The sequence below is a fragment of the Oryzias latipes genome, chromosome 3 (assembly GCF_002234675.1).
Source record: "Oryzias latipes chromosome 3, ASM223467v1".
Classification (NCBI taxonomy): Eukaryota; Metazoa; Chordata; class Actinopteri; order Beloniformes; family Adrianichthyidae; genus Oryzias; species Oryzias latipes.
This window is the reverse complement of record NC_019861.2, coordinates 8,755,970-8,783,042: the sequence shown is the minus strand read 5'-3', so window position 1 is coordinate 8,783,042 and position 27,073 is coordinate 8,755,970. Positions and strand designations below refer to the sequence as shown.

Below are 27,073 nucleotides of genomic sequence, written 5' to 3'. Positions count from 1 at the left end.
AAATTTGAAACGTAATTCTTAGTATAATTATTTGTTGGTGTACAATATTGTGGCCATTAGCACTCATTGATTATTACATGTACATCGCATGAATTACAGTACACTTTAGGATGCTGTAAAAAAAGTTCTCTGGTCTCAATAAAAAATGTATGTGTCTAATAGCCTGTTTTTCTGGCCATACGAGTACAGAATAGCAACAAAAAAAAACGTTTGGAATAAATTCAGCTCCCTTGAGTGTTAGCACATTGCAGAACGAGAGAAGACTGCCAGCTGCTAAAACAGGAAGGTAGTTGACTCTCTTACAGGCTGTGGTGAACCAAAAATTGTTCTGATATGCATGAATATCTCAGAAACATGATTTATTATTTTTGACTCGACCTGAGCAGCCTGCAGAAGACAGTAGTGCTGAGCAGAGTGGTAATGCTCCATCTCCAACTGGCAGTGATGCAAACATGACACCAACAGGGAAAAGGTATAATGTTCACTGTGCATCCTGTTTCACAGTCCAACAGGGGGACTCGGAAACTGGCACAAGCGCCAACCAGTGAATTTATATGAAAACACGGTGGAGCCAGTTTGACTGTGTTGTTGGCATCTGAGCCAGACCTGCTGCTCAGCCCTGTGCTCAGGGAGGGCAGTGAAGAAAAAAGTCAAACAATTGGTCTCAGCACACTGAAAGTACTTATCTCAGTCCAGATTTCTTTTCTTTATCTCCTTTATGGTTCCAGCTGAAAATGTCCCTGCATTTTTTTTTCTGTTTTGGTGTGGTTCACACACACACACATTAGCTTTTTGATAATCATTTAATCATTTAATCCCAGCGGTCTTTTAATTAGGATTGTACTGTTTTTTAGCCAAAATTGAAAATCTGTGTTTTCTAGAACATGGTTTCCACAGTAGCTTTTTTTGGGAAATGAATATTCTAAGACAGGGGAGTCAAACTCATTTTCAGAGGGCCACATCAGCATAGTGGTTGTCCTCAAAGGGCCAGATATAACGTATACATGTAACTAAATGTAATGAAAAATAAATGTAACTACTCCTTAATTTTAAATATCTCGTTTATTTATTATAACTTTTTAAAGTGACAATTACAGTTGCATAGAAAACATATATTTGCTTGTTACTCTAGCATATATCCTTTTAAATTTGATTCTGTCACGTTAGGTTATATGGACAATCCGATATTTCAAGTCCAATTCCCCCTAGATATGAATAAATACACACCAATTTTTATTTTAAGTTAATTAAAAACATTTATGTTCTGCTGGCCATATAAAATGACATGGCAGGCCACTTTAGGCCTGCGGGCCTTGTGTTTGACACATGTGCTCAAAGAGGTGGATGGAACTGTTGGCACGGAGCAAGCTTGTTCCCACTTCCCATCATACACCTGTAAACACACCATTCAGCTATCTTACAACCCCTCACACCTTAAACATTACATGGAAATGGCAAGCAATATTTTATCTATTTAGCTGTACAGTATAGAGCTATATGTCATGCTGAATAAGGAAAACCAAAACGCACATGGCTCTAGTCGTCTACAAGTGGATGAATTGGAATGGAGCGAGGCAGAGAGCTCATGGCCCATCCACTGTAGCTTCTACATCACAGCTACAAGTTTTTTCAAACTGAATTTTCTAATCACAACAATTTGAATAAAGAAAAACTCAGAAATGTAATTTTATGCTTAATAATCCTTAATCATGTCCTCGATCATGAGAAAAATCTTACACGAATAAGTTAAAAACACAATTTTCATCGGAATGGGTCTTTAAATAAACTGATTCTAAAAAATTTCAGATACATTTTCTCTAAAATCCACACTCTGTACGAACATTCACACAGAAAGTCCTTACATGTCGTTTAAAATAACTTGAGTTTTAAATCTGCATCTTCATTTTAGGAGCTGATCACAACTCTGTACATTGGATTTCTGAGCCTGATCTTCTCCTCATACTTCGTCTACCTGGCAGAGAAGGATGCCGTGGACAGCAGTGGCGCCACTGAGTTTGGGAACTATGCTGATGCTCTGTGGTGGGGAGTGGTAAGACTGCATTAAGTGTTTTCATGGAGACTATTTATGTTGTTCACACATTTATCTGGGCCTTTTTCTTTAAAACACAACTTTTGATCTTTTTTTAAAGCATTTCCAGTGGTCTTATAATTGTGATTAAGGCATATTTAACCAACATCCAAAAACGTCTTGTTTTCTAGGACATAGTTTCTGTAGAGCGGCAGTAGTTCATCAGAGCCTGAGTTGCGGAGCAGGAAGCTTGTGGTCTGCCCAGCGGATTTTCTACGTCACAAATATGCTCCTTTTCTTTTTTTTCTGCTCCTGATTCACAAAGATTTGAATAAAAAAATACTCAGAACATACAATACTAATGTAATTTTATGCTATTCATAGGAGATTATCACCTTCCACTGCATTTTGTCACTTTTTCTTTTTTTAATCAGTGTATCCCCTGTAGTTTACTTCTCGAGCATTAGTTAAATCCCCTCATTCACATTTTTTAAAATAATTTTTATATAAAAGGGTAGAACAGCTGACATATTATTTTTTTTTTACAAGGAAGGTAATAAAAGGCAAGCTTTGATTAACATGCAATCCTAATCAATGCACTTACTGCATACTGCATGTCCTTTCTCTGTTTCAATCATAGCATGTACAGTCGGGACCATAAATATTTAGGATAGAGACACAGTCTTTCTAATTTTGTTTCTGTACATTTTGTTTCTGTACATTAAATTAGAAAAAATGTGTCTCTGTCCAAATGTGTATGGTCCTGACTGTAAGTCTTTTACCTTTTTGTTCATATGTGTGCACACTGTGACAGCCTGTATCGGCTGCACTTCTCCTGGATATTTTAACAGGATGTGCAAAACCAATAAAAGGATGAGCGCATGTGACTGGGTGAGGATTTTACAGCTAATTTAGTTTTTTCCATCCATTAACAATGTTGTGCCATCCCCCGTTTTCTTTCTCTAACTTTGTTTTCATATTTATTACAGAGGAATGTTCAGAAAATAGAAATATTCTTGTGTGAAATCTGAATCGGACATCTTCTGGTTTGAAGAAAACTGAAACAAGCTTTCTTAACACGCATACTGGAAGTTTGGCAGTGAGATTTTCACCAAAGCAGATTTTCTTCATTAAACAAAAACTCTACCGTGTTTAGAAGCACCTGAAAGCTTTAATTTTATTAAAAAACAAAAACAAACAACAGTACCCCTAATAATCCAGAGTGCCTTGTAAATGGATCAATTATGATTGTGCTTACGATATCGAAGCAATTGTGAGAGGTACCCGGTGCTCTGTCAAAATGTTTGGTTGGATGTTATTGTGAATATGCTAATGCAGGGGTGTCAGACTGTGTGTTTTTTACGCGTTACTAGGTTGAAATTTAGTGTATTGACGGTAAAGTTTGTTTTATCATTCTTTGTGTGTTGCAAACAAGGTTAGGAGTTACAGGTATTGTTCTTACGCTAACGCCGCTAGCACTTCCAACATGGCTATTTTTTTAGATGTAACAAACAAGTTTGTTACATGTAGAAAAAATTGTAAATGCACTAACGAGGCTAACGCTTTCAACATGGCAAACGTGTAGCTGTGTCAGACTTGTTTTTGTTTTTTGTTTTTGTTTGGCGTGACTAACAAGGTTGTTTGTTAGCATAGTCGTAGTAACGCTTGTTTTATCTGCATCAGTCGGATTTTTCACGTATTGCAAACAAGGTTGGGAGTTGCAAGTGTTGTAAATACGCTAATGCCTAATGCTTCCAATATGGCTAACGTGTAGCGTGTTTCTGACAAGTTCAAAGGTTACTAAGAAGTCAATTAACTAAGTCTGAAAGACGTATTACTGATTCTTTTGTGTCGCTTAATGCGCCTTACAAATGACACTATTTTGAAAATAGACCATTCACTGACGGTGCGCACAATCGTGAGAAAAACACTGAATTATGATTATTGTTTGTTTTTTATTTAGCCTCCGAAACACATTTTTATGAAAAATACCGGATGAGTTTGTGTTCTCTCATATTCTTCTGCCTTTACACATAATCATTTTTTTCTACTGCTGTGAAGCTTTCAAATTTTTACTTGCTCGACTGTATTAATGATTGTGGAAGCTAAGCCTGCACAATAAATCGTAAATTTATTGTTATCGCAATATCAAGCAGTGCAATACGCATATCGCAAAATTCCGCAATAAATGACAATCCTAAATTTGCTAAAACAATCTTGTGGCAGCTTGAATTATTAAAAAAGATTTAAATAAATCCCTTTATGCATTTGACCAATCGGATGGATCTTTTATGCGAGATGCCTGCCTCCAGACTAGGGTCAATTAGATTGTAATTTAAGTTATGTTGACTCTTGTTTAGATTAAATTGTTGCAATGAAATGCAAATTATGTTTTGGTTGTTTTGCTATTTGTTCATGCATCGCAAGTTATATCATCATCGCAATATTATTTTACTAATATCGCAAATCGCGAGTTTTCCTCATAGTGTTCAGACCTAGTGGATGCCTCTTTCAAGGCCACTGGCCAGCGAGCAGTCGTACACCCTAAGCGGAGCACCAAGCCAGAAACACACAAAGATGAACAACACAGAAAGCCATGCATTTCGTACCCACTCACAGAGACAGTTAAGGCTCATGAAATAAAAACGTGCATATTTCTAGACTGTGGGTGGACATTGGCCTGGCCACACAGAGCAAAAAGAGAAGCTAAGTAAGAAAAAAGCCTCTGAATTTCTGTCAGAACCCACTTGGTGACAAAGTGCTACTTTTTTGATAACAGGTTTTTTGTTGTTTTATCAGGACAAATTATTAAAGCTAAAAAAGGATAAAGCAGTAAAATTGACAAACTGCTGTTACTCCTATCATTTAGTGAGCTTTGTTGTTTCTGATGACTCTCTTAAAGACCCACATCAATGAAAATTGTGGGGGTTTTTCGTGGCATTTTTTCTCATGATGGGGGAAATATGTAAAGGAAATAAGCGCAAAATTAAATTTCTGAAGATTTCTTTACTCAAATCGCTGTGAATCAGGAGCAGATGAAAAAATTCCATTTAAGAAAAACAGCATATTTGTGACATAGAAAATACCTTGGGGGAGCCGCATGGTCCCTGCTTTGTGTCAACAGAAGCAACTCAGAAGTGATTTCTGATGAACGTCTGCTGTTCTGCAGAAACTATGTCGTAGAAACTGCATAATCATAGTTTAAAGACTTTGACAATACATCAAAAGATGATGGGAGCAGGTCTGTAACAAACTTTTCTTTCCAGGTTAACTAATTTAAAAACATATCACAGCATAAGGTGTGTTCACCAATTTTTAAAACCATTTGCTACCATTTAATTATTAGTATTATTTAAGCAACATCCTAAGTTCTGTGCCAAAACAGGAAAACGCATTTTTAGAGCTGCGTGTTAAAAACTGAGAGGTCAAAAATAGACTATTTTATCTGCTCCACTGCCGTTACTGTGTGAAAACCCCTGGGCAGATTCAGTGGGTTGCTAATACATCTGGCAAAACAAGTAGAAAAGAGACTACGGGATAAACTTGGGCTGCTTCAGGGACTCTGATATTAAAAACACACTTCCCCAGCAGTATCAACACCTTTTTGCAATACTTGGAGCTCACTTTTTTCAACTATTTACACATTATATATATGTATCATGTTTTTTATTTGTGGTGGATGTACTCTCACACATAGGCAGTCTGTTTTGGTAACTGTCTGTATGTGAAGATCTTTATGAGTACCAACAAAGAAGGGAGATCTTTGCTGTAGCTGCAGATACTCAGAATTCATCAAAGAGGAGAAGAGGTGCCTTAAAAGACGAAAATTACAAATGATTTCAAAGTAACTACTTTAATAATAACTACTTTATCCCTGATGTGTTTTTGTCAAAAAGCAGGACTATTATCAACCAGGGTTGTTGCAGTTTCACCCAAATGACTGCTTTTTGAAATTTGTGATCTTTTGAAATGTGTGTTTTCACCACCTACTTTCAGTTTGCTGAAAGCAGAATGATGTTGAGTTTGCAGTAATAAAGAAGCAAAAAAAAATCTTTCCAATGCGACTTGAACACCATGTTGCATGTTTTTGGTCATCCGTGAATTGTGCCCTTCTTGATGCTTCATGTAAACCATGCAATGGGGGGAGCATGAGCGCTGACCACGGAGCCAGCAGCGCTCAAGAAACCCATGCCACAGGAAAACACTGTTGCCTTAGTGGGCTCGGATCCATCGGGTAGGCCCTGTGGAGGCACGCGGGGCGATCCGGGCCTCAATAAACACTCCGGCGGGCCGGAGTGGTCTTCTGCCGGGGACTTGACGTGCCGTGGCAAGTAGCGACTTTCTGATGAAAGACAACATTTGAGCTCAGTGTATTTGAACACTGTTCACCCTGCCAGGGGCCTGTCAGTGTTGTTCGAAGGATAAGTGTGCTACTTGCGCATCCATTGTGCGCAGCCTGGCTGTTGGAAATGACAAGTAGATTGTAGTTTGTTTGAACATCTTATGAGCTTTACGTATGTATCACCTGCACACCCCGTGTGTAAAGCATTTGCACATGGTCAGTACAGAGCTGGTATGCACACCTTTCTGATACGACGGCATCACTCATACATTATAGGTGTGTGTAACATCCATTATATTTACAAGCACTTCACGACAACTGTGCATTCCATTTTCCTGACATTCTTTAAAGCAGTGTTTTTCAACCAGTGTGCCGCGGCACACTAGTGTGCCGTGGGAGATGGTCAAGTGCGCCGTGGAGAAATTGCCCTCATTCACTGATCTAAAAATATTTTCCATCTCCAGGAAATCAGCTCTTTGTTCATCCAAACAGGCCCTGATAAAACACTAAGTAGTTAGGAATATAAAAGATCTTAAAATTACTTTTTCTTTGTGTTTATTTAATTCTATTAAAGACATTTTGAGAAGAATCACGGTACCGCGATTCAGCTTGTTTTTTTTTTTGTTTTTTTTTTTGTTTTGTTTTTTACCGCGATTTAGCTGCAGCTATAAGTGTGTAAGGAAAAGTCCCGCCCCTTTAACTGTCTCCGCCAATCATTCTTGAAGGCTTAATCACATGTCATCAGTCTGACCAATCAGAAGTGGTTAAAGTCTTCACTTCCTTGTTCTTAATCCTGCTGATAAAGTCGCTCAGTTCTAACAAAAATACCAGCTAAAGCTCAACTTCCTGCTTTTTCTGCCACAATTATCACAAAATAAATCCACGTGAGATTGCGCGGGGGGGGGGGGGGGGGGGGGGCTGTCGATCAATACAGACCATGAATTTTTGCTTTTTTTTTTTTTTGGATGCTGGTGTGCCGCGGGATTTTTTTCAGGGTTAAAGTGTGCCGTGGCTCAAAAAAGGTTGAAAAACACTGCTTTAAGGTGACAAGACTGCAGATTCTGTCTACAACCCTCTATGACCCCAGACAACCCAAAAACCTGCAGCACCCGTATGGATCAACCCCCAACTGAATGCATGTAACTAAGGCATTAGCAAACTGAGGTTTTGTGTTTGACTGACACAACTGTCATTGTCTTCCAAAGGTGACAGTGACCACGATTGGCTATGGAGACAAAGTGCCACAAACCTGGATTGGAAAAACCATCGCGTCCTGTTTCTCAGTGTTTGCCATCTCCTTCTTTGCCCTCCCCGCAGTAAGTCAATAAAAATCATTACTGTCAACTGGTAAAAGAACTGAGCAAGGTTTAATTATAAATTATCTGTTTCTGCCACATAACTCTTAATGTTTACACAAGAGAGAACCGCAATTAATAAGTTGCATGATAGGTTGCATTGAGCACATAGAGAAGTGTATGCTGCTTTGCATTGAGCACTCCACACTCTGATTTTAAAAGTGACACATTTTTAAATAGAAAAAATAAGAATATCCTAATGTTTTTAATGCCTTTGAACCACAGACAATTGATCAAAGCATAAGGCATAAGTATTGTGACAAAAAAATTGAGTACGAGTTAAAAACACACAACTGTCAGTCAGAAACGCTTTGACAGTCACACTGTCGGGTGATGACAAGTAAACAGATCGAGTCAAACTAATTGAAATGCGATGAATGTTCACAGGTGTTGTTTCTCCCCACAGCTCACCAGTCACCACACTACAGACATGCCAATCAAGTCATTTTTGTTTCTCAGCATTTCAGTTTTTACCCAGCAGTACAGAATACACCAAATGACTTAGAGATTTAGTTATTTATTAAGTAAGGGTTAATGACATAGAAGCCTGAACCATCCGACGCGAAGCATAGGATGGTTCAGACTGATAATGCTGATAACGCACACTTCGAAGGCCATTAACTCGCTTATACCATGGTCACTTACAAAAAGAAATAAATATTCAACCAGTTTTTAGTACTTTATTCTTGTTATTTTTTCGGTTTGGATCGCTTTTTGTGAAAAAAGCGGGCTATTTGTTGCGTGGTGCTCAGCCGGAGCGGACCTTGAGTGCAGCGGAATGGGAAAGCGATATCTATTCTGATCGTCACGATGGGTTATATAAAGCATCAGTCCAGAGAGAAAGTTTACCTCTTACCGCTTGTTTTTGTTTGTTTTGAAGTGTTAGCCTCTTTAAAAGCCTAAACAATGTTAGGAGCGATAGCCATGTTAGAAGTCTAAGCCAATTTAAAGAAAGCTACTTTAGTGTATTTATAGTACCTGTAACTCCCAACCCTATTTATGACACAGACAGACAGAACAAACGTTACTGTGACTATGTTAATGTTACTGATAAGGTGTTATCATATCAAATAACAGTTGAAAAAGCACAATCCGAAACCGCGACATGTTAGCATATTTACAATAACACCTGACCAAACATTTTGACTTGGCACTTCTCAAACTGCTTTGACCCCTGTTTGTACAACAAGACACGGTGCTCTAGATTATAAGGTGCGCAATTTTTGTGTGAAAAAAATATTTATATTATTATTATTATATTGCGGGAAATACAGTCCTGTTTTACTTTAAAATTAGCCAAGCAAAGAGCTATTTCATCATTACTGTTGGTTTATTAGTAGTGAATATTAAGCACCAATTTCTCCACAGTAATTAGCTTGTCTTCCTCTGTTCATCTGAACTAAGAAAAATCTATTCTGTTGTGTTGTTGTTGACAGGGAATCTTAGGTTCAGGGTTTGCCCTGAAGGTGCAGCAGAAGCAAAGACAGAAACACTTCAACAGACAAATCCCTGCAGCTGCTTGCCTCATTCAGGTATTTGAAAACTCTTCCGAAACAACCTGACTAAAGCTGGAGGGGGGATTGAAGTGTTTCAGAGTCTCACTCATATAAATGAGAGTGTGCAATCATCTTTCTCTTCCTCCTGCATGACATTCAGTATGACCTATCCGGATCTTGATCTCTCATCTTCACACCCCCCTTCAGACAGCGTGGAGGTGCTTTGCAGTGGAGAACTTTGATTCTGCTACCTTCAAGATGTTTTTACGAAAAAGAGCCCATGTCCCAGTCTCCACTCCATCCAGCCCCAAGTCCAAAAAATCGGTTTGTGAATATTTAATATTTATATGCTCTAGTTTTAGGTACTCCGAGGTTCAATCGGTTTCTAAATCCTATTATGCAAATGTTTTTTATTCATGATAGTTCAAGTTTGAAGTAGGGATGGGTACCGTGCCCCGGTATTGAACCAGCCCCGGGACCACATTCTTCAAGACCGCATATCGTTAAGATCTGAACGGTTCTGCTATCGGTACTGGAGAAGTTACTTTTTCTTTTTTCTTTTTTTTGTGTCCCACAAGCGTCATCTGCCATATTTAACTCACCAAATCATTCAATTTTCCGTTAATTAATGATGATATTAATTTCGGCATTCTCGTTGAAGCGGAGAGCTCTGTCTGTCTATTTGTGTGCAAGGGGGGCGGGGCTGTTGTTCAGACAGCACGCGCCGCGCGCGCACACACACAAGACAAGGCAGCGCTCACAGTCAGTGGCGATCTCGTAGGGGACACGTGAGCGCCCTAAACTAAGAACACCTGTTTCTGCGTAAAATTAATGAAGTTTTGCATCAAGGAGTCGCTACCATCCTGTCACCTTGATGCTACGATGACCATATGGCATATGTTGCGCTGTTTGTGTAGAACACGCTGGGGCTGCGTGTTCTACACAAAACAAACAGGTAGAGAGGCGGGGCTTGGATTCACGGCTTATGATTCCAGACCCGTGACAAACTATCAGCTGCTTCCTAATACTTAATAATAATTAATGACTAATGATAGTTGTCATCCGTAAAATTAATATAATTTATTGGGTTTACTGTTACTTATTTAAACAAAAATAAATAAATAGGAAGGAGTCTGCATCAAATTGAATTTGTTTCCATCATCTCACTTAATCCTAACTCTGGTGTTTGACAGACAGAAAAGTCTTTTCAAGGTTGTGGAAAATGGACAAAAGATCAAAGGAAACATCACGCTCATAAAGAATAAAAATAATTAGATTAAATAATTAAAATGAATATCCTGTCTGGAAAATTATCATGTATATAAAGTAAAATTTTTTGTTAAAAAAAACAGTGTTGTTGCATAATGAGGAAATAAAATACTTTATGTTCTTAATTTGTTATGTATTATTTTTCGTCCTCAAAAAGTATCGATAAGAGTACCGTTAAAATACCGGATCGATAAGCAGTATCGATAAGAGAAGTAGTACCGTTAAAACCTTAACGATACCCATCCCTTTGAAGTTTGAAGTCTACCATATTTTCTGGAGTATAAGTTTCACCAGAGTATGAGTTGCAAAAGCAAAGAAGAAAAAACGTATTTAAGGCGCTGCGAAGTAAGTTGCACTTTTTTTTTTTTTTTTTTTTTTTAAATTTTTAAGTAAGTTGCACTTTTGAATAAATCCCCCAAACACCGTGTAATGCTGCGTCCACATCAAACACATCGAATTTGCATCTTTTTTTACGTGCATCAAAGTCGCGTTCTTATGGCAAGCGAAAAGGATCGTAAATCGCCAGGAAAAGCAATGTAAAGGACGGCGTATTATCCATTAAAAATGCACATTTTTAAAGTAACACATAAATGAAATGAATCTTGTGTTGTTCCAGGGCGGGCATAAAAAGCAGCGTGTAAACACGCCGTTTGTCACATACAGGCGTAAAAAATGCTGTTATATTTCAATAAAAAAGGCTAAGGCTGAGAGCTTGGTACAGCTCTCTGCTAAGGCCTAGTAATTAAAACAGCCTGACAACTCTTTGTTTTTTACTCATGCTGAAATTGTGAGTTTGACCCGATGACTTACACAGCGTTGTTTTTGTGTTTGTTATCTTTCTCTTTTGCTGGTATTTAGCGACGGTATTAATTTATTTGCAGTTAGTATTTCTATTTTAAACAACGGTGTTTAATCACCTAAATGCAACACTATATATTGTTGTCGTTACATACAATGAAAATCCTAACAATGTGTGATAAAATGAAGACAACACGTCGTTTTCTCTGGTTTTTATTTTTCATATATTGGTAACAGGAAAAGAGGGGAAATGAGCGCTTTTTACTTCGAGGAGATGCGCCGGGCTGTTAGCCGCTTTTGCCGATAATAATGTGTCTGTGTTGACAGAGTTAATAAAGTGTCAGTAAGTGGCGCTGTATCCTCATAAGTAGCTGTATCATTTATATGTAGCTGTGAAAGAAAAAAACCTGCAGCGAGATTCACGGGTGGATTTGCACCACTTTGATATTTCGCCACTTACTGACGCTTTACTGCCAAAAGCAGCTAGCACCCCGAGATATCTCCTCACGTTAAAACGCCATCCTCAACTATTTCCTGTTGCCAATATATGAAAAATAAAAATCATCAAACATGAACAAACGACTGCAAGCCGTGTTGTTTTCCTTCTACCACACATTATGATTTTCATTGTCTGTAATGAAAACAAATTATACAATACATGATAAATATTTTTATCAATAATTACTTGGTTTATCTTTTTTAGCAGAGCTGCGTGTGCACGATGCTGTAATCAAAAGCCAGTTGGAAATGTTTGTTACCTTCAAATGTTTGACTTTTAAGGCGGCTTATACAAAGATTTGAGCAGTTACTATTGAAAAATACAGTATGAATGACTTGTAAAGGATGAATATGTGTCTATTCTGGCCACTGTTCACTTGTATTGTTGGGGTTTTAATATTCTGGTGGTTGTTATCCAAGTTCCCATGTCAGTAAAGGCACGGAGCCGGAAGCTTCCAGCCTCATCATTCTGACTGGTCCTTCATCTAAGCCCCACCCCCACACGCCAGAAAGGGCCAAAAGTTTCAAACGTGAAACTTTCAGATCCCAAACAAAACAACAACAAAAAGAGTTGAAAGTGACAAAAACAATTTGAAACTGAAATTTTGAGTTTTGAAACTTAAAATCAGAAAATTTGAGGCTGAAAATAATTTTGTTTACATTAGAATTGCAATAGCATTGCACGTTATATTAGAATTTAACGTGTATCTGTGTGATAAAATCCTTGAATGGGATCTTAACAATTCAGGAAATCTTTGACAAGTGGAAAGCTGAGAAATGACAGTGAGATGACTGGCAGCAACATATGAAATATTTCATATTTTTTGCTGTTTGATTGTCAGACCGTGGCTTACAGAGTGTAAAAAATTTCAAATGTTAATCATGCCTTGAATAGGTTTTCCTGGAACTCTTGCTGAAGTTATAGAAAGTTATACATATGTCAATGTCAAATTTCTATATAGAAGTGAATATCTTTTGAATACGTCATTTTTCACATAAATAAATGTGCAGTATGTTTTTATATATTGGAAAGCTCAGGTTTTTCCATGTTTGAAAGGGCAAACATTTCCTTTCTGAAGGACTAAGAAGACAGAAAGGCCTTATTTCTGACAGGGTTAACTATGTTTTTCTTCCTGCTGTGTCACTTGAATGTCAGAAAAGCAAGTCTTACTGAGCTGCTCTGTTTTCATTTCTGGTGCAGGTGAAGACAAAGAGGAAGTTGAAGAGCATTGACAAGGACAATGGACCAGCTTCTCCCACAATGCCAGGCGTCACCCATGACCCTGTGTTTGACAGCGGGAGGGAGCTGAGTTCAGATGTTTACAGCAGTGTTGGCACAGGTACTCAAACAGGAAAAAACAAAAACCCTTCCAGACTCCTGAGGCTTCAGATACAGGAACAGTTGCTGTAATTGAAATCTTTCTGCTTTGATGTTTTTATGAGAACTGTATTTTTTAGACTAGAAGTCCCTCTGGAGTGTAAGTCCCAGGTGCCAAAAAATGTAAAATGAGGAAACAAATATGATATATATATATATATAAGTCACACTTTTGGAAGAAATGTATTTAACAAGATACCGAAACAAGAATGGACATTTCATCTTGAAAGGCAAATCATGTAGACGGAATAGGAAACAATAGACTAAATATATACACAGTTCAATACTCTACACATTGATGCTTATGTAGCTTCATGAAACTTAGAAATCTAGTAAAGAATTATTCAGATAACCAGATCATAAAGGACATGCTAACTAGTCAACTAAACTCTTTACATAACATCACACCACTAAATCTGTTGAATAATTCATCTTCTGTGACGCCAAGCCTGCCGTAGGACTGAGTGGCGCTTCTTTTACTGCGCTGCTGTCAGTAGAAAATACTAATGTACACCTACACACAACCCTCTAGCGGTTGTTGCTATTGTTTTAATGCGATTTTTACTCCAAAAAAATAAAGTAATACCGTAGTTGTTTTTTTCTTAATAGAAGTCTATAAGATCAGTGTTGGGGGTAACGGATTTACAAAGTAACAAAATACTGTAGTTTTGTTACTTTTGTTAGTAACACAGTAACGTAAGGAATTACAGTTCAAATATTGGTACTTAATTACAATCACCGGACTATAGAAACCCTCGATACTTTGTTACATATGTTTTGTGGGCTCCGAAATTTTCTCTCGGTTAAATGAATAGATACGGAGGTTAATTTAAAGGCTGATGTTATTCACGCACGTATCGCACGTGACCAGCACAAAAAGAGATGGAAATTCATGCTGGTCACACGGAATACACGCAGCCAAGATGCGCATTGCTCCATTGCCCGCACATATTTAAAATCAAACTTAAAGTAAAGTCCCATTAGCTGTCCTTCACTTAGGTGTATGAAATGTGTTCTCCGCATGTGATCCATCCCCCGGAGTAACGCTGAGCTGCAGGAACAGCTGCGCTCAGGAACTTTTTGGGGGTTTAACCCTAACCGCAACCCGTAATCCTAACCTTAACTATTCCGCTAAGTCTTTGCGGCCAAAAAAATGGCTGCATATATTTCAAAAATCCCGCGCGACTGGGCACTTTCTAATTAAAAGAAAACAGAGTTACTGGCGCTTACGTGCGCGCACATCCACACAGATTTGGGGATCGGTCAAAGTACAGACATGCCCTCACTGCTACAGTCACGTTGCTTTCCAAACTGGCTCAAAGGTGAGACGAAAAGAGATGCTGCAAGGACTCCTCTGAGCCTTGAGGAGCAGCAGCTGAGCAGAGACCCGATTTTTCAGGATTGTAAATGAAACGACTCTGAAGTCGGCTCTTTGGTGTGAAAGACAAGAGCCAACTCTTTCCTGGGAGTCGTCATTTTCTAAAATAATGAACCCTTTCTTACTTTGTTTTTCTCTCAAAGCTGCATATGACTGCATCTCTGGTCAGTATGAGTTAGCATTCAATGCGCTCTGCAGAGAGGGTGGGGGGTAGTTTGGTAGACTCACAGGAGTGCAGAATTGTTGACAAAAGGCAGACGTAGATAGAAATGTGAAACTAATTGTAATAGAAAAACTAAAGTCAGAGAGAATGAACATGGAGGCATTAAATAGTTCTTTGTGTTTTCAAGAGAAAGGCTTAATTTCAGATTTGATGAGTATAGGCGTAACAAGTTCATCTCATTTTGAGCAATGGCATAGACCACGAAACTTACTTTTTGTCATTTCTCACACTGTTGTCTGAATTCTAATGAAGCCAGGTTATGTCTTAAACCAGGTTCATACTTTGCATGAGGTCATTGCTTTAAAAATAAAGTTAAATGAAAGATGAGACAATTTTGTTCATGCAAACTGTTTTTCCTTTGATATTCTGTATATGATAGGAAAAAAGTAAAGTAACGAGTAGTCCAGTTACTAGGTAAGATAAATCAATTACTTTTTAAAAGTAATTTACCCAACACTGTATGATTTTGTCTTCTTGGAGCTAGCGGGTACTTCCTGTTTGGAATGCCAGGGGGGAGGGGTCAATTATACAGTCAATAAGAAAGACCAAAGCATCATCTGTAAATCTGTTTACAATATTAGGGACGTTATAGTATGTTGGTGTCTTATGTAATTATCTGTGCTTATGTGAGGATATTAATTGGAGAAAATCAAATATTATAATTATGACATGAAGAAAAGCGTTTCTCCTCCACAGCAGAGCCTGACACGGAACACCTTTGCAGTAGAGAGCAACAACCCTACTCCTCCAAATGCCCCCACAATTGGAGGGACAGGGAGAAGCCATAGGGGTAGGGGAAGAATTCAGATTTGGCAAAAGACTTTTTCTAAAGTTTGTTAGCTTGTTAGCACGTGGTTTATAGTATGGTTTCCTGAATAATTGTTCATATGTTGCCCTAATATACTAAATTCCCCCTGTTGTTCATGAAGCTAAATAAGCATCAATGTGTTACGGTAGTGAAGCGTGCAGATATTCAGTCTATTATTATTTATTCCGCTAAAATTTTTTGCCTATCAAGATGAAATATCCGTTCTTGTCCCATATTTTGTTAAATAAGTTTCTCCCAAAAGTGCGACTTATATTCTGTCATTAGAAGTTATAAACTGATCAATCAGATGCCTCAATAAAAATAGGTGGTCTCATTTTGAATGCTCGAAATGTTTGACAGATTCTCCCGCGCCCGCTTTCAAGTGCTAGGCATGTGGACTAGAGGTAAGATCTTAAACCCGTGCCCGAGTCAGAACCCGACCCGACCCGGTCGGGCACTAAATGACAATCATTACCTTCGGGTCGGTTCGGGCCGGGCTTCTCTCTCGCTGACTTTTTTAATAAATATATTTTAATGGCTGCAAAGAAGCTCCTTAGGCGCGCGGTTTTTAAACAGCTCTTTATTAATGCTGTATGTCAGAACGGTTACCGCACGAACTGAAAGGCACAGCCAGCTTCTTACTCAGAGGGAGAACGTTCACCGAGCGCACACACAGGTAGACCCCGCCCCCTTTATCCCACCAGTCACCAGCCCACCGTTGATTGACATACACTGTGGTCCAGCAACTGGCAGAAAGAGGGGGGCGCCGGCCACCCGCAGATCTGCGCACGTGTCGTGAATGTAATCTTCCCTCCGCAAGCCCGCATCTATTTTGTTTATTTTGTTTATTTCTCCGCGTAATGAAGCAAGTGCGCATCAAGATCTTTCTTTCACACTCTTTGTCTGGCCTCTTATTCTGTGTTCCAGCGTTATTTCTTTGTGCAAATGCATTTATCATGATCATAAAAATATGTAGACGTTTTAACCTTAAGAAATCTTGCGTTTTTTTCTGCCAAAAATACTAGGGATAAATAGATATTTCGGGTTTGCTTCGGGCTCGGGCCTGCAAATCAAGTTAATTGGTCGGGTTCGGACCGGGTTCGGCTTTAATGCCCGCGGGCCTGTGTCGGGTCGGGCTGGATTTTTTAGGCCCGATCTTACCTCTAGTGTGGAGTTCCAAAACAAAGTGAAAGTGGTTGCCATAGAAATGATTACTAAGGCCAACTTGGACCAATCGCTGCAAACTGACAATTTCTAGTTCCAACATGGGGATGTAAGTACCACGAAAAAACGTGGCGACTGAATTGATTTCACTTTGTTGGAAAAGTCATTTTCTATGGTGATGTCCAGTTTTACTATACAGTGAATGGTCTTTCTGCAAGTTTCTCAAACCTTTATTTACATGGATGATAGTCGTTCACAGCTTATTTTGACATTCAGTTTAGATTTTGTGCTGGTTGACAAGATTATAGTCACGTCCCAAATTATGCAGAAGATGAAACTAGAAACCTTCAATTCAAGTTCTGTTTTTTTTTTGTCTACCTTTTTTTGAAAAACATTTCAAGATGGTATGAGCTTTGTGAGATGTATACTCTTCAGTCACCAAAAAGGCGAGCACTGTAAACAATCAGAGTTGACTCAGCTGTTTTTAGTTTTTTTTGTAACACCAATTTTTTTAGAACCCTAAAAATTTGCTAATACATCAAATCATATCTGACCAGGTAATTGTTGTTATCCAGTTCTTCTGAGCCCAAGCAGATTTTACACTTCAAATAAAAGATCCCCTTTTTAACAACTGCCAACTGTCAGACACCCCTATGCTGCAGTCGAGGTGTTCAGGTCCACTGGACCCAAGTAATATAATTGTGTGTTTTTATGCTATTCCCACAGACCCCTATACATGTCATCCTTCGTAACCTAAGCAATTAATTTTCTCACACTTTGTCCTAGCTGCAAATTTGGGATGGGACGAGGGGCATTTCAAAGGGACCCAGCAGCCAAAGGCTAAACTATTTTTGGGGGCACCTGCAACTTTCGATCATCATTTCCCCCACAATGCACCACCATTAATTTCTGACTTCTAAAAATATAATTTGACACTATATAGGAAGGTATCACTGTAAGGAGCTTATTAAAACAGTTAAAAAACTAAATCAAGGTTGATATAAGTTTAAAAAATGATTACATATGTTTATGGATTCAGGTCACCCCAGTAGATTTATCTCTTCTTCCAATTCAAATTTGTTTCCTTTCTAAACATTTTCTACAAAATTTATATCAAATCAGAGTTTGGCATAGTTTGAAAAATAAGAAGAAATGCTCTGATACTCCATTGCCAAAAAAAGAATGGTAGCAGTAAGTCCCAGGACCGGCCTATCAACAGCCAGCAAGTCAAGAAATTAGGATGTCAAAATAAAGTGGAATAGAATGTTCTTCTTGCCCAAGTAATGAGCCGCCCCGCATGTCTGCCAGTGTCACAAGGATTTTCATCATTCTGGGTAACGACCAGCAGCAACAAAAGCTCCCCGATGTGTGTGGAGCCGAGATAGACTGCAGGAAATAAAGCAGGAGCAAAAAACTACATGTGCTGCACACAGACTCACAAACACATGGCCAGGTCCTGACGCCACGTCAGGACTCTGTCTTTATCAGCTTTCATGTTGGGCAGCTCTTCAATTTTTAATTGTGTAAAAAAAAAAAAAGGAAGAAACATTGAAAAGGATGAAAGATGCTGATTGATTTCTACTATTTTGTGTTAAGGTGTTGATGATATTATAAATGCTTTTTTATTTTCTGTCTCAAGTGCTTAAATTTCCACTTCGATCACCTTTTGATCTATTATAAAAGCTTTCCCAGTGGTCCTTTTAATTGAGATTGTCATTTTTAAAGTAAAAAAAAAAGATGTTGCTTTCTAGGTCATAGTTCCTGCTAAGTGACAGTAGTTGTGGGCGGGACTGTTGGCGCGGAACTACCACGCCCCTCTCATGTGTTGAGAGCTCTCTGTTTACACAAGGGGGTCTGCAACCTTTAACACTGGAACAGCTATTGGGGTCTTACTGACCGAAACTCAGCGAGAGCCATAAATTACCACTTAACATTTTAAGAAAAATGTTTAATGTTTAAGTTTATTGATGTTTATGTGGCCATTTAAGCTATTCCTTTGTAAAATGTTTGATTTTAAGGTTGATTTTCTTTCTGTTTGTCCTCCATCCTCACAAAAACACCACAAGAACACATTAAAAACACCATTTTCGTCAAAGTAAGTCTTTAAGCTTTTGTATCTATTCAGTGTGTAGGAAAAACATCTTTTTTCTCACCCACTGCTCCACAATCTGGGATGTGCCATCCATGCATGTCTAAATGGAACAAAACGCTGATGTCAGCATTTTTTGATTAGCATATTTGCACCTCCAAGCAGTAAAAACAGGTATATCTAATAAATTAGCCAGTGTGCGCTCTTGATGAGGAATTGCAAGTGAGGCTGTTTATGGCTCGACTCCCCATCGACTCCCCTGCCTGCTGCTCTCTTATGTGAAATGTGCCATTTTACATGATTTCTTCTGAGACTGAGTTCTGAGAACTACCAGAAACAACACATGCCATGTTGCAACTGAGGATTCCTTTAATTTGGAATTTTATGCCTCCACTGTTCCTTTTTTTTGTTAGGGAGCTGTGAAACAGCAGCTATTTGCCACAGTGTTGCATCACTTTTGTTTTGTTGGAAGAAATCACGCAAAAAAAAAAATGGTTGCTGCAGTTTTGAAAATGAAATGTTTTCAAGTCTTTATGATGTCCCGCAGCAGTTCTGGACCTGGACTGTTTTTACAATTCTTTTTTTACTGTACCTTTGAGCAAAACATTTGACACATGCTCAAAAACTCACCAAAATCTGCATGCCCCCCAGTACCTGGGGAAAATGAATCTTTCACCTGTAGGGAATGACCTCTAGGTGATGATGACATCACTGCGGAAAAAACGGCCAGAAAAATGAATGGCGTCACAATTTTGATAGAGCTCGCTTTTTTTTTTGTTTTTAATCAAGTAATGAAACGAAAACACGTGTTGGGGAACATATCCAACGGATTGAAATTATTATGGGATAGCTCCTACAGTTCTGCAGCCATTTTGTGGCTAAGTATGAGATTTTCCCAATTTTGTACAAGATGGTGAAAAACGTTTGTTTGAGCGGTTTTTAAAAGAAGTGCGCACACAAACCATGTTAAGTCTACTACCACAACCGAAGTTCTGTTGACCTTTGACTTTGGGAAGAGGCCGCCATCTAGGAACCCCCCTGTTCCCGAAAATGTACCTTTAGAACAAACTCCTCTTAGAGATTCGATCTATCGCCTTCATACTCATCGAGCATCATTGGAAAGTCACTCAGAAAAAAACATGTTGGTCTTTACTGTAATATTTAAAAAATTGAACACATGACTTGTTGGCTTAAGCTGAATGCAATGATACGACATACAATGAGAACATATTAGGAATGTGGGCATGGTTCACAAAAACCTTCGTTGCCATGAAAATTGAAAAAAATACTTTTGCTGATTCTTCTAAAATCTACATAGACCTGTTCGTCACCCCCAGGCCACAAAACCTAAAATAGTTTCTATGGAGATAAAACGAACAGAAAAGCTGCCATTTTGAAAAACGTCTTTTTATTCATTAATTTCTTTCATGCATGGGGTAGAGGGCAAAAGCGGGTGGCCCCTGTGGCCCATACAACGCTGCTCGGGCCTTTAATTATTATTATTTTTTTTGGACATAATGTGTTAGTGGGTGTTAGCAGATGGAATAAAATTTGTATTTCTTTCTTAAAGGTTCATTTTATTCTCTCCGTCTAATATTTTAATATGTTTCTTAATAACATGAGTGCCCATTTAAAAGAGTGATGTAGGGTCTGATGTTCTCAGATCTCTAGTTTTCTGTTTAGGATTTCTTCAAACAACAAATCTTAGCCTTTTATTGGCATCAGTGCATTCAGGACATTAATGGGTTTTCAGATCACGGGTGTACAATAAAGGGGTTCTGAAAGGACAGTGTGTTTGAAAGGAAAAATACTTTTAGCATGTCCATAACACATCTAATTGGATGGGCCTCTTTGTTGTGGCAAATTATATAACTTCTTATTTTTCTTTTGCAACACATGTTAACATTAAAAGCTGCTGCTGAGATGGCTGACTGCAGCAGAGCCACCGACATTCAGACAGTTTTGCTCTGCAGTCTGTTCTCTTGCAGAACAGCTGTATTTAAAATGTCCTACTTGGACAGACTGATAGAAATGATGCGCCGTCTCCCGTCATCTTTTACTGTGATTCAGTGTTGGGTTTGAAGCTAAACTGAGGCTGCACATCTGTCATCTGCATAAAGCATTCTGTGCTCCTCATATATTGAACTGAGCTGACACATGTGGTGTGGGCTCGTATTGACTAACTGCAGTGATGTCCTCAGCTGCTCACGGTTGTCAGGTAACATTGACCTTTTAGATTTTTGTAGGACCTGCCTTTAAATTGTTGTCCTTGGAGCTTGAAGAGTCACTTTTTAGGAACTGAAGATGTCAACAACAAAAATCCAAGAAACTTCTATTTGACTTTTTTTTCCCATTTGAATTGATATTTTGGAAAGGGCTCTTATGGGATTTATTCAACCTTTTTCGTGCTACAGTCTTGCTCTTCTCTCACTCAGCAGTCTGTTTTCTGTTATTCTCAACATTTTTTTAGTGCTGTCCGCTTTATCATTCTCTTTTTAAAGCATGAGACCATTTTTTTGTTTTTTGTTTTTTAATGGGGACCTGTTCTAAAATTGCAAAGGTTTTAGCTCTGTGTTCATGGTTGTTTTTGTGCTCTCCCTTGTCTGTTCCAGATTGCCAGCAGTCGTGGACATCTCTGTCTTCCTTTCAGTTAAGCTCATCACCTGCAGGTAACTTCATCCACAGAGGAGCTATTTTGGTTGTTCTCTGCTCTTCTGTCACATGGCTTAAAGTCCCCTCTCCAAAAAGCGTCCCCAGTGGTCTTTGAATCACGATTGTGCCGTTTTTTTTGCCAACATTAAATAAATCCTTCTCTTGGACATAGTTTCTGCAGAGCGTCAGGAGTTCATTAGGAATTCACCTCCGAGTTGTGGGTGGGACTGTTGGCGCAGAGGAACTCCACCCCCCTTCCAGTTCATCACTGAGAGCTCTCTGTTTACACTGCCCTTTCAGCCCTTCACACCTCCAACTTAACATTACCTGTGCAAAAAAAAAATGTCGAGCAATGTTGGAGCTATCCAGCCTCTTTTTCAAACAGCAGTTTTTCATCTTCTTCTGATTTACAACGATTGGAATAAAGAAATCCTCGGAAATGCAATTTTAAGCATAATTTTCTTCATATTTTAAATTCAACTGTATTTATATAGCACTTTTCCAAAAAAAACATAACACAAAGTGCTTCACACAAAAATAAATAAATAAAATAAAAACAAGCACCAAAATTCAAATAGAGCCCCCACCCCTTTCACACCTCCCACCACCTAACTGGTGGAGAGAGACAAAGGGGGAACATTTATATATGTTCTCTATCATCAGAAAGAAGCCACAAGAACATCTTAATAACAGCAAAAACAGCATTTCCTTCTGAGTGGGTCTTTAACTTCTCAAGTCCTGCTTTGAACGCAGACTAGCTGATCAAACATTTTCAGTCTCTGTTCCATTTAAATGACAGGGCAGTGTATTTGGTATTCCTTCACAGGCCGTCTTCGGTGCTCTGTACTTGATCATTTCTCTGTTTGACAGAGGATGCCGTTTTACATCCCTGCAAGCCAACAGCAGAAATCGGGACCATTCTGCTTGAAGTCACTTCACACCTTTCTTTTTCAACACATCGGATTTCAGAACCTGCTCTATCACACTTGTCTAACTGCTGTCATTTCTAAACACTTGAGGTTTGGATAATCTGCAACATTTCTGGAAGCTCTGCAGAAAATGGGCTTTTCTTGGTTAACATAACGCTCGAGTTTCTATTTTACACAAACGTCTGCCAACAAGTGAGCAAAAACTGAAATATAACTTGGCATAGGGGCTCCTTTACATCACAAAGGAGTCAAGCGCATACTCACAGTGGGGCTTCTCTTAAGTACAGCATTGTCTGAACACACTGACACCATTAATAAATACGAGCAAAACACTAAATGTGTCAAGAATTTTGAATGCGCTTGTGGAATTTTCCGTAAAAGAAGCAAACATCAGCTTAAATGGATTGCATTTTGTTTTGAAAAACCTGAATATTTTGTCAGGTGCTTTTAACTTTAAAAAGTAACCATTGGGAATCGCAAAATGAATTTACTGAGACATGATAAATGAAAACTGTTAGAATTAGTTAGAACTCCAGTTAGAAGAAAACTATACTTTCAGTCAATTTCCCCTAAATTAAATATTGAAACTGTTAGCAAACACTTCTTAAAATCATCATTGGTACAGGAGGGTAAGCTGTTAATTAGAGGCTACCGTGTGACTGTGTTAACGTGCATTGGAGGAACTTGGTTACTGCATATCTATGTGCAGCAGACAGAATTGCTTCATGCAGCAACAGAAGCCTCAGTCTGAAGCTGTAGCCCGCCACACCCGCTTGATCTGCTGCAGTATCCTGAAACTTTTCAGTACGGTCGCTGCTGTCCGTTTACGGCGGCTGGATGACTCAGTTGGCCTCGTGTTGGACAGGCCCATGGGAAACCAGGATTCGTTTCCCAGGGGGCAAGATGAGCTCCAATGTGGGTCCGTAGGCAAGACAAGGTAGCCACAAGGGGGACCATGTCTGGGTCTCCTAGTCCCAGTCCCCAGTCCCCCCGAATAACATACAGGGTTGTGTCAGGAAGGGAGGGGGCAGGTGTAAAAATCTCTGCCAAAACCAAATCCGTGAAAGCTGATCATGGTTGGTGGTTTTCAATTAAATCATCTGATATATGCAGATGATGTAGTTGTTTTTAGCCCCAGCAGCTCCGGATTGCCACAACATTTAAACGTTGGTTCTGAATTTGGTTTGAAAAATGATATTTTGTACAAATCCAGTAAAAGTGCCGTAATGATTTGTCGTAAAAAAGGATGTTACATTAATTTTCCTGCTTTTAAATGTTCTGATTCTGAGCTTGACGTCTGTCACAAAGTGAAATATCTTTATCATATCATCAATGATAAACTTTCAGATCAGAATGAGAATCAACTTTATTGGCCAAGTACAGTTCATGTACAAGGAATTTGGCTTCGGTGGCTCGTGCTCTCGTGCAAACTAGAAAGATATGAAAAAAGTTTAAAGGAGTAAAACAGGAGAGGGTAAAAAAATAAAAAGAAAGTACTATGAGGTAGATATAGGAATATTTAAACACAACTAGATAAAAAAATGCAACGGTAAAGGTAAAAATGTAGCAGAAGTTCTAGTAGTAAATGATGATGATGATGATGATATCCTCAGACAACGGTGTATTTTCTGTGCTCAGGCTGACATGCTTGCACGCAGGTTTTATTCATGTTCTGACAATCTTAAAATTTCTTGTATTAACAACTAACTGCACACCATCATTTTAACTTTCACCAATGTAAGGTACAGCACTTTTAGATACCAGTCTCCTATTTGGAGGTTTTGGTATGGTCGCCTTTTTTAATCCTTTCAAATTTTTTAGTCGGCAATGGCTTTTGTCTTTTTTTTTATTTATTTATGATACCTGTTAACTTTGTCATTGTTTTTTATACTTGTACTATCATAAATGCTTTTATTTTTAGTTGTATTATTTAGTGTTTTATTTGTTTTGTGTTTCTTGTGGCAAATGGAGTAATAATGTAATAATAAGCGTCATCATTAGGATCCGTTGTGGCGACTTCTGAAGGAATGTGCCGAAAAGCACTGCTTTTCCCTTTACCTGAATGTTTCTAAATGTGGTTTAAGTACGTTTGTACTGGCTTCAAAAGGTTACACATTTTTAGAGAGGAAAAAAACAACACAAATGTTTTTTAAAAATCAATGATTTAGAACATGATCAGCTTGTAGAGTGAATTTGGCTGAGAACATCTCAACTAGAGCCAATGATAAAAGGAAAAGCCAATGTTTGGTTTGTTTTTCAGTTCATTTCATAAAGTAGAAGGATTCACCTAGCAACACAATAGAATCATGTATAAGTGTTCAAAATGTTGTTGTTCTCCTCGACATATCTCGACATATCCCCCAACGGGAATCAGCTACCAAACAGATGGTTTGGCAGAGATTTTTACATCGGATGCCTTTCCTGACACAACTCTGTATTTTTATCCGGGCTGGGGACCGGCACAGGAAGACTCAAACTGGGGTCTCCTTGTGGCCATAGGCAGTAGCGCGAAGGGTCGTACCCAAGGACCCACACTGGGTGAAGCTCCTGAGCCATCCAGCAGTAACATTTTGCAGGGGGCAGAGCGGGGCGAGGGGGAAACTGTTGCAGCATGGGCAGGCAACAGCCACACGCAGGGGGGCAGGGGAGACGATTAAAATACATTTGAAAACACATTTTTTAGCTTCTTCCATTTACTTCTGCTTTGCTTAAGTGACTTTTGCAGGAAAAAACGGAATAAATCACAAAGAATATTAGCATAAAACAAAGAAATCCTGAATGCTTTACCAGACTACTGAAATTAGTAACATTGTGTAAAAAAAAAAAAGGGTTATTGTTCTGCTAGACAAAAAGCCAAAGGAACAACACAAAGATGGATATTATGTGTTAGAATAAAGTAATAAAAACTCATTACAAAAAATAGCGTTTCAGCTCACTGAAGCCACTAAATGTTTTATAGTGGAACCCTAATTGCCAGCAGTTAAAAAATAATAGCTATTTGAATCACAAAATGCTTGAAGTGACAGATAAGCAAACATCGTTGCTTCAATTGTTTGCTTCCCTAATGTTTGGGATGATGTATGACATGTACGTTAGAGGATTATTCACTGCTGGTGAATGATGGCGTCCTCCTTCCTCTGCATAAGTACATAGGGACACAGGACAAAGTGTGTTTGCTTCAGTTCTGTGGTAAAGAACAGGGGGACAGAGTTTAATGAGAAGGTGCTGAGTTGCACACATCAGAATAGGCACATAAGAGAACACTTAAATCCATTTTCAAGGAAATAGTAAAGATGTTCGGACAGATGGTTTACGTAAGGTTCACCCTGAGCTGTGGATGCTTGGTCACATTTTCAAACTGTGCTGGATGACGGTGTAAAAAGTACTCTACTATCTGGACTATGCGGACCTTTATATAAGCTGCATCCGCATTATAAAATATATATATATATATATATATATATATATATATATATATATATATATATATATATATATATATATATATATATATATATATATATATATATATATATATATATATATATATATATATATATATATATATATATATATATATATATATATAAATAAATAAATAAATAAATAAATAAATAAATAAATAAATAAATAAATAAATAAATAAATAAATAAATAAATAAATAAATAAATAAATAAATAAATAAATAAATAAAGCTGCACCGGGCTATAAGCCACAGAAATCTATGTTGAAAATTAGAGATTTACTGCATGTTCAAAACGATTTCGTACATGTATGTACCTGAACAGATTCTTTCCAAATAGTACCTTCTGACAGGGCAGCAACTTTGTTGATTAAAACGGAACAGAACTAAGAGAAAAATAGTATTTATTTACCTTCGTTTCTCCTGTATTTGGAACCACAAGTCAATTTAATTACCAGATAGGTATTTGTCGTGCGTGTTCTATCTGCTCAGGAAAAAGTAACCTACACTATTCGTCTTTGCATTGATATTTCATCTGTCTTATTTTTGATTCGAATTTTAATTCGATTCTTCGATTCTTTGATTCTAATTCCGGTTAGAGCGCCCAGAAAAATCTACAGAATATCTGCACCTTTTTCAGAAGCGGCATGGTTCAAAAACAAGGAAAAAAGTAGCAGCTTGTATTCAAGAAAATACAGTAGAAAGATTATCCAGTTATATATCTGTAGAGCAAAATATTTGCAGTTATTTTATTTTTTATATTTTTTTGCATACATGTACTCAGGTGCGAATTTTTGTGTGATTTAAAAAAATAAATAAATAAATAGCAACAACCACTAGAGGGCATTGTTTGTGCATTAGAATTTGCTACTGACAGCATCGTAGAAGAAGAAGCTTATTCTTCTTAGTCTTAAACTACGTTGATCACCTGGCTCGGCAGTGTGCTTTCAAGTGTCCACTTTCAATGAAAAGTCTATACACATGCATGTTTTGGGCTTTCATGTTCACGCATCTCTATTCTGTTTGTTTTTTCCGGTATTTTTCAGGCTTTACGTACAAAACGTGGGACCAATAAACGTGCATTGAAAGTTGTACCAAGTCCAAACTTTCCTTTAAACTATCAGGAACCCAGGTTTTGTAGTGACGTCCCTTTTATTTACGAATGTGCCAACAGAATCCTGAAAATTGATCATGGAAGAGA

The 27,073-nt window shown here is 38.2% G+C and overlaps 1 protein-coding gene across 3 annotated transcripts in view; it reads left to right on the top strand.

Moving 5' to 3' along the window:
• The window catches only part of LOC101161541 (potassium voltage-gated channel subfamily KQT member 1), an 84,296-nt gene that overhangs the window by 35,800 nt on the left and 21,423 nt on the right, over nucleotides 1-27,073 (top strand). For all 3 annotated transcript variants that reach the window (XM_023952475.1, XM_011487602.3, XM_023952481.1), the window contains 6 exons: nucleotides 1,910-2,050; nucleotides 7,577-7,687; nucleotides 9,163-9,258; nucleotides 9,430-9,546; nucleotides 12,989-13,127; nucleotides 21,440-21,496. In XM_023952475.1, coding sequence (XP_023808243.1) covers nucleotides 1,910-2,050; nucleotides 7,577-7,687; nucleotides 9,163-9,258; nucleotides 9,430-9,546; nucleotides 12,989-13,127; nucleotides 21,440-21,496 — 661 coding nt within the window. The remainder of the gene's footprint in view (nucleotides 1-1,909; nucleotides 2,051-7,576; nucleotides 7,688-9,162; nucleotides 9,259-9,429; nucleotides 9,547-12,988; nucleotides 13,128-21,439; nucleotides 21,497-27,073) is intronic.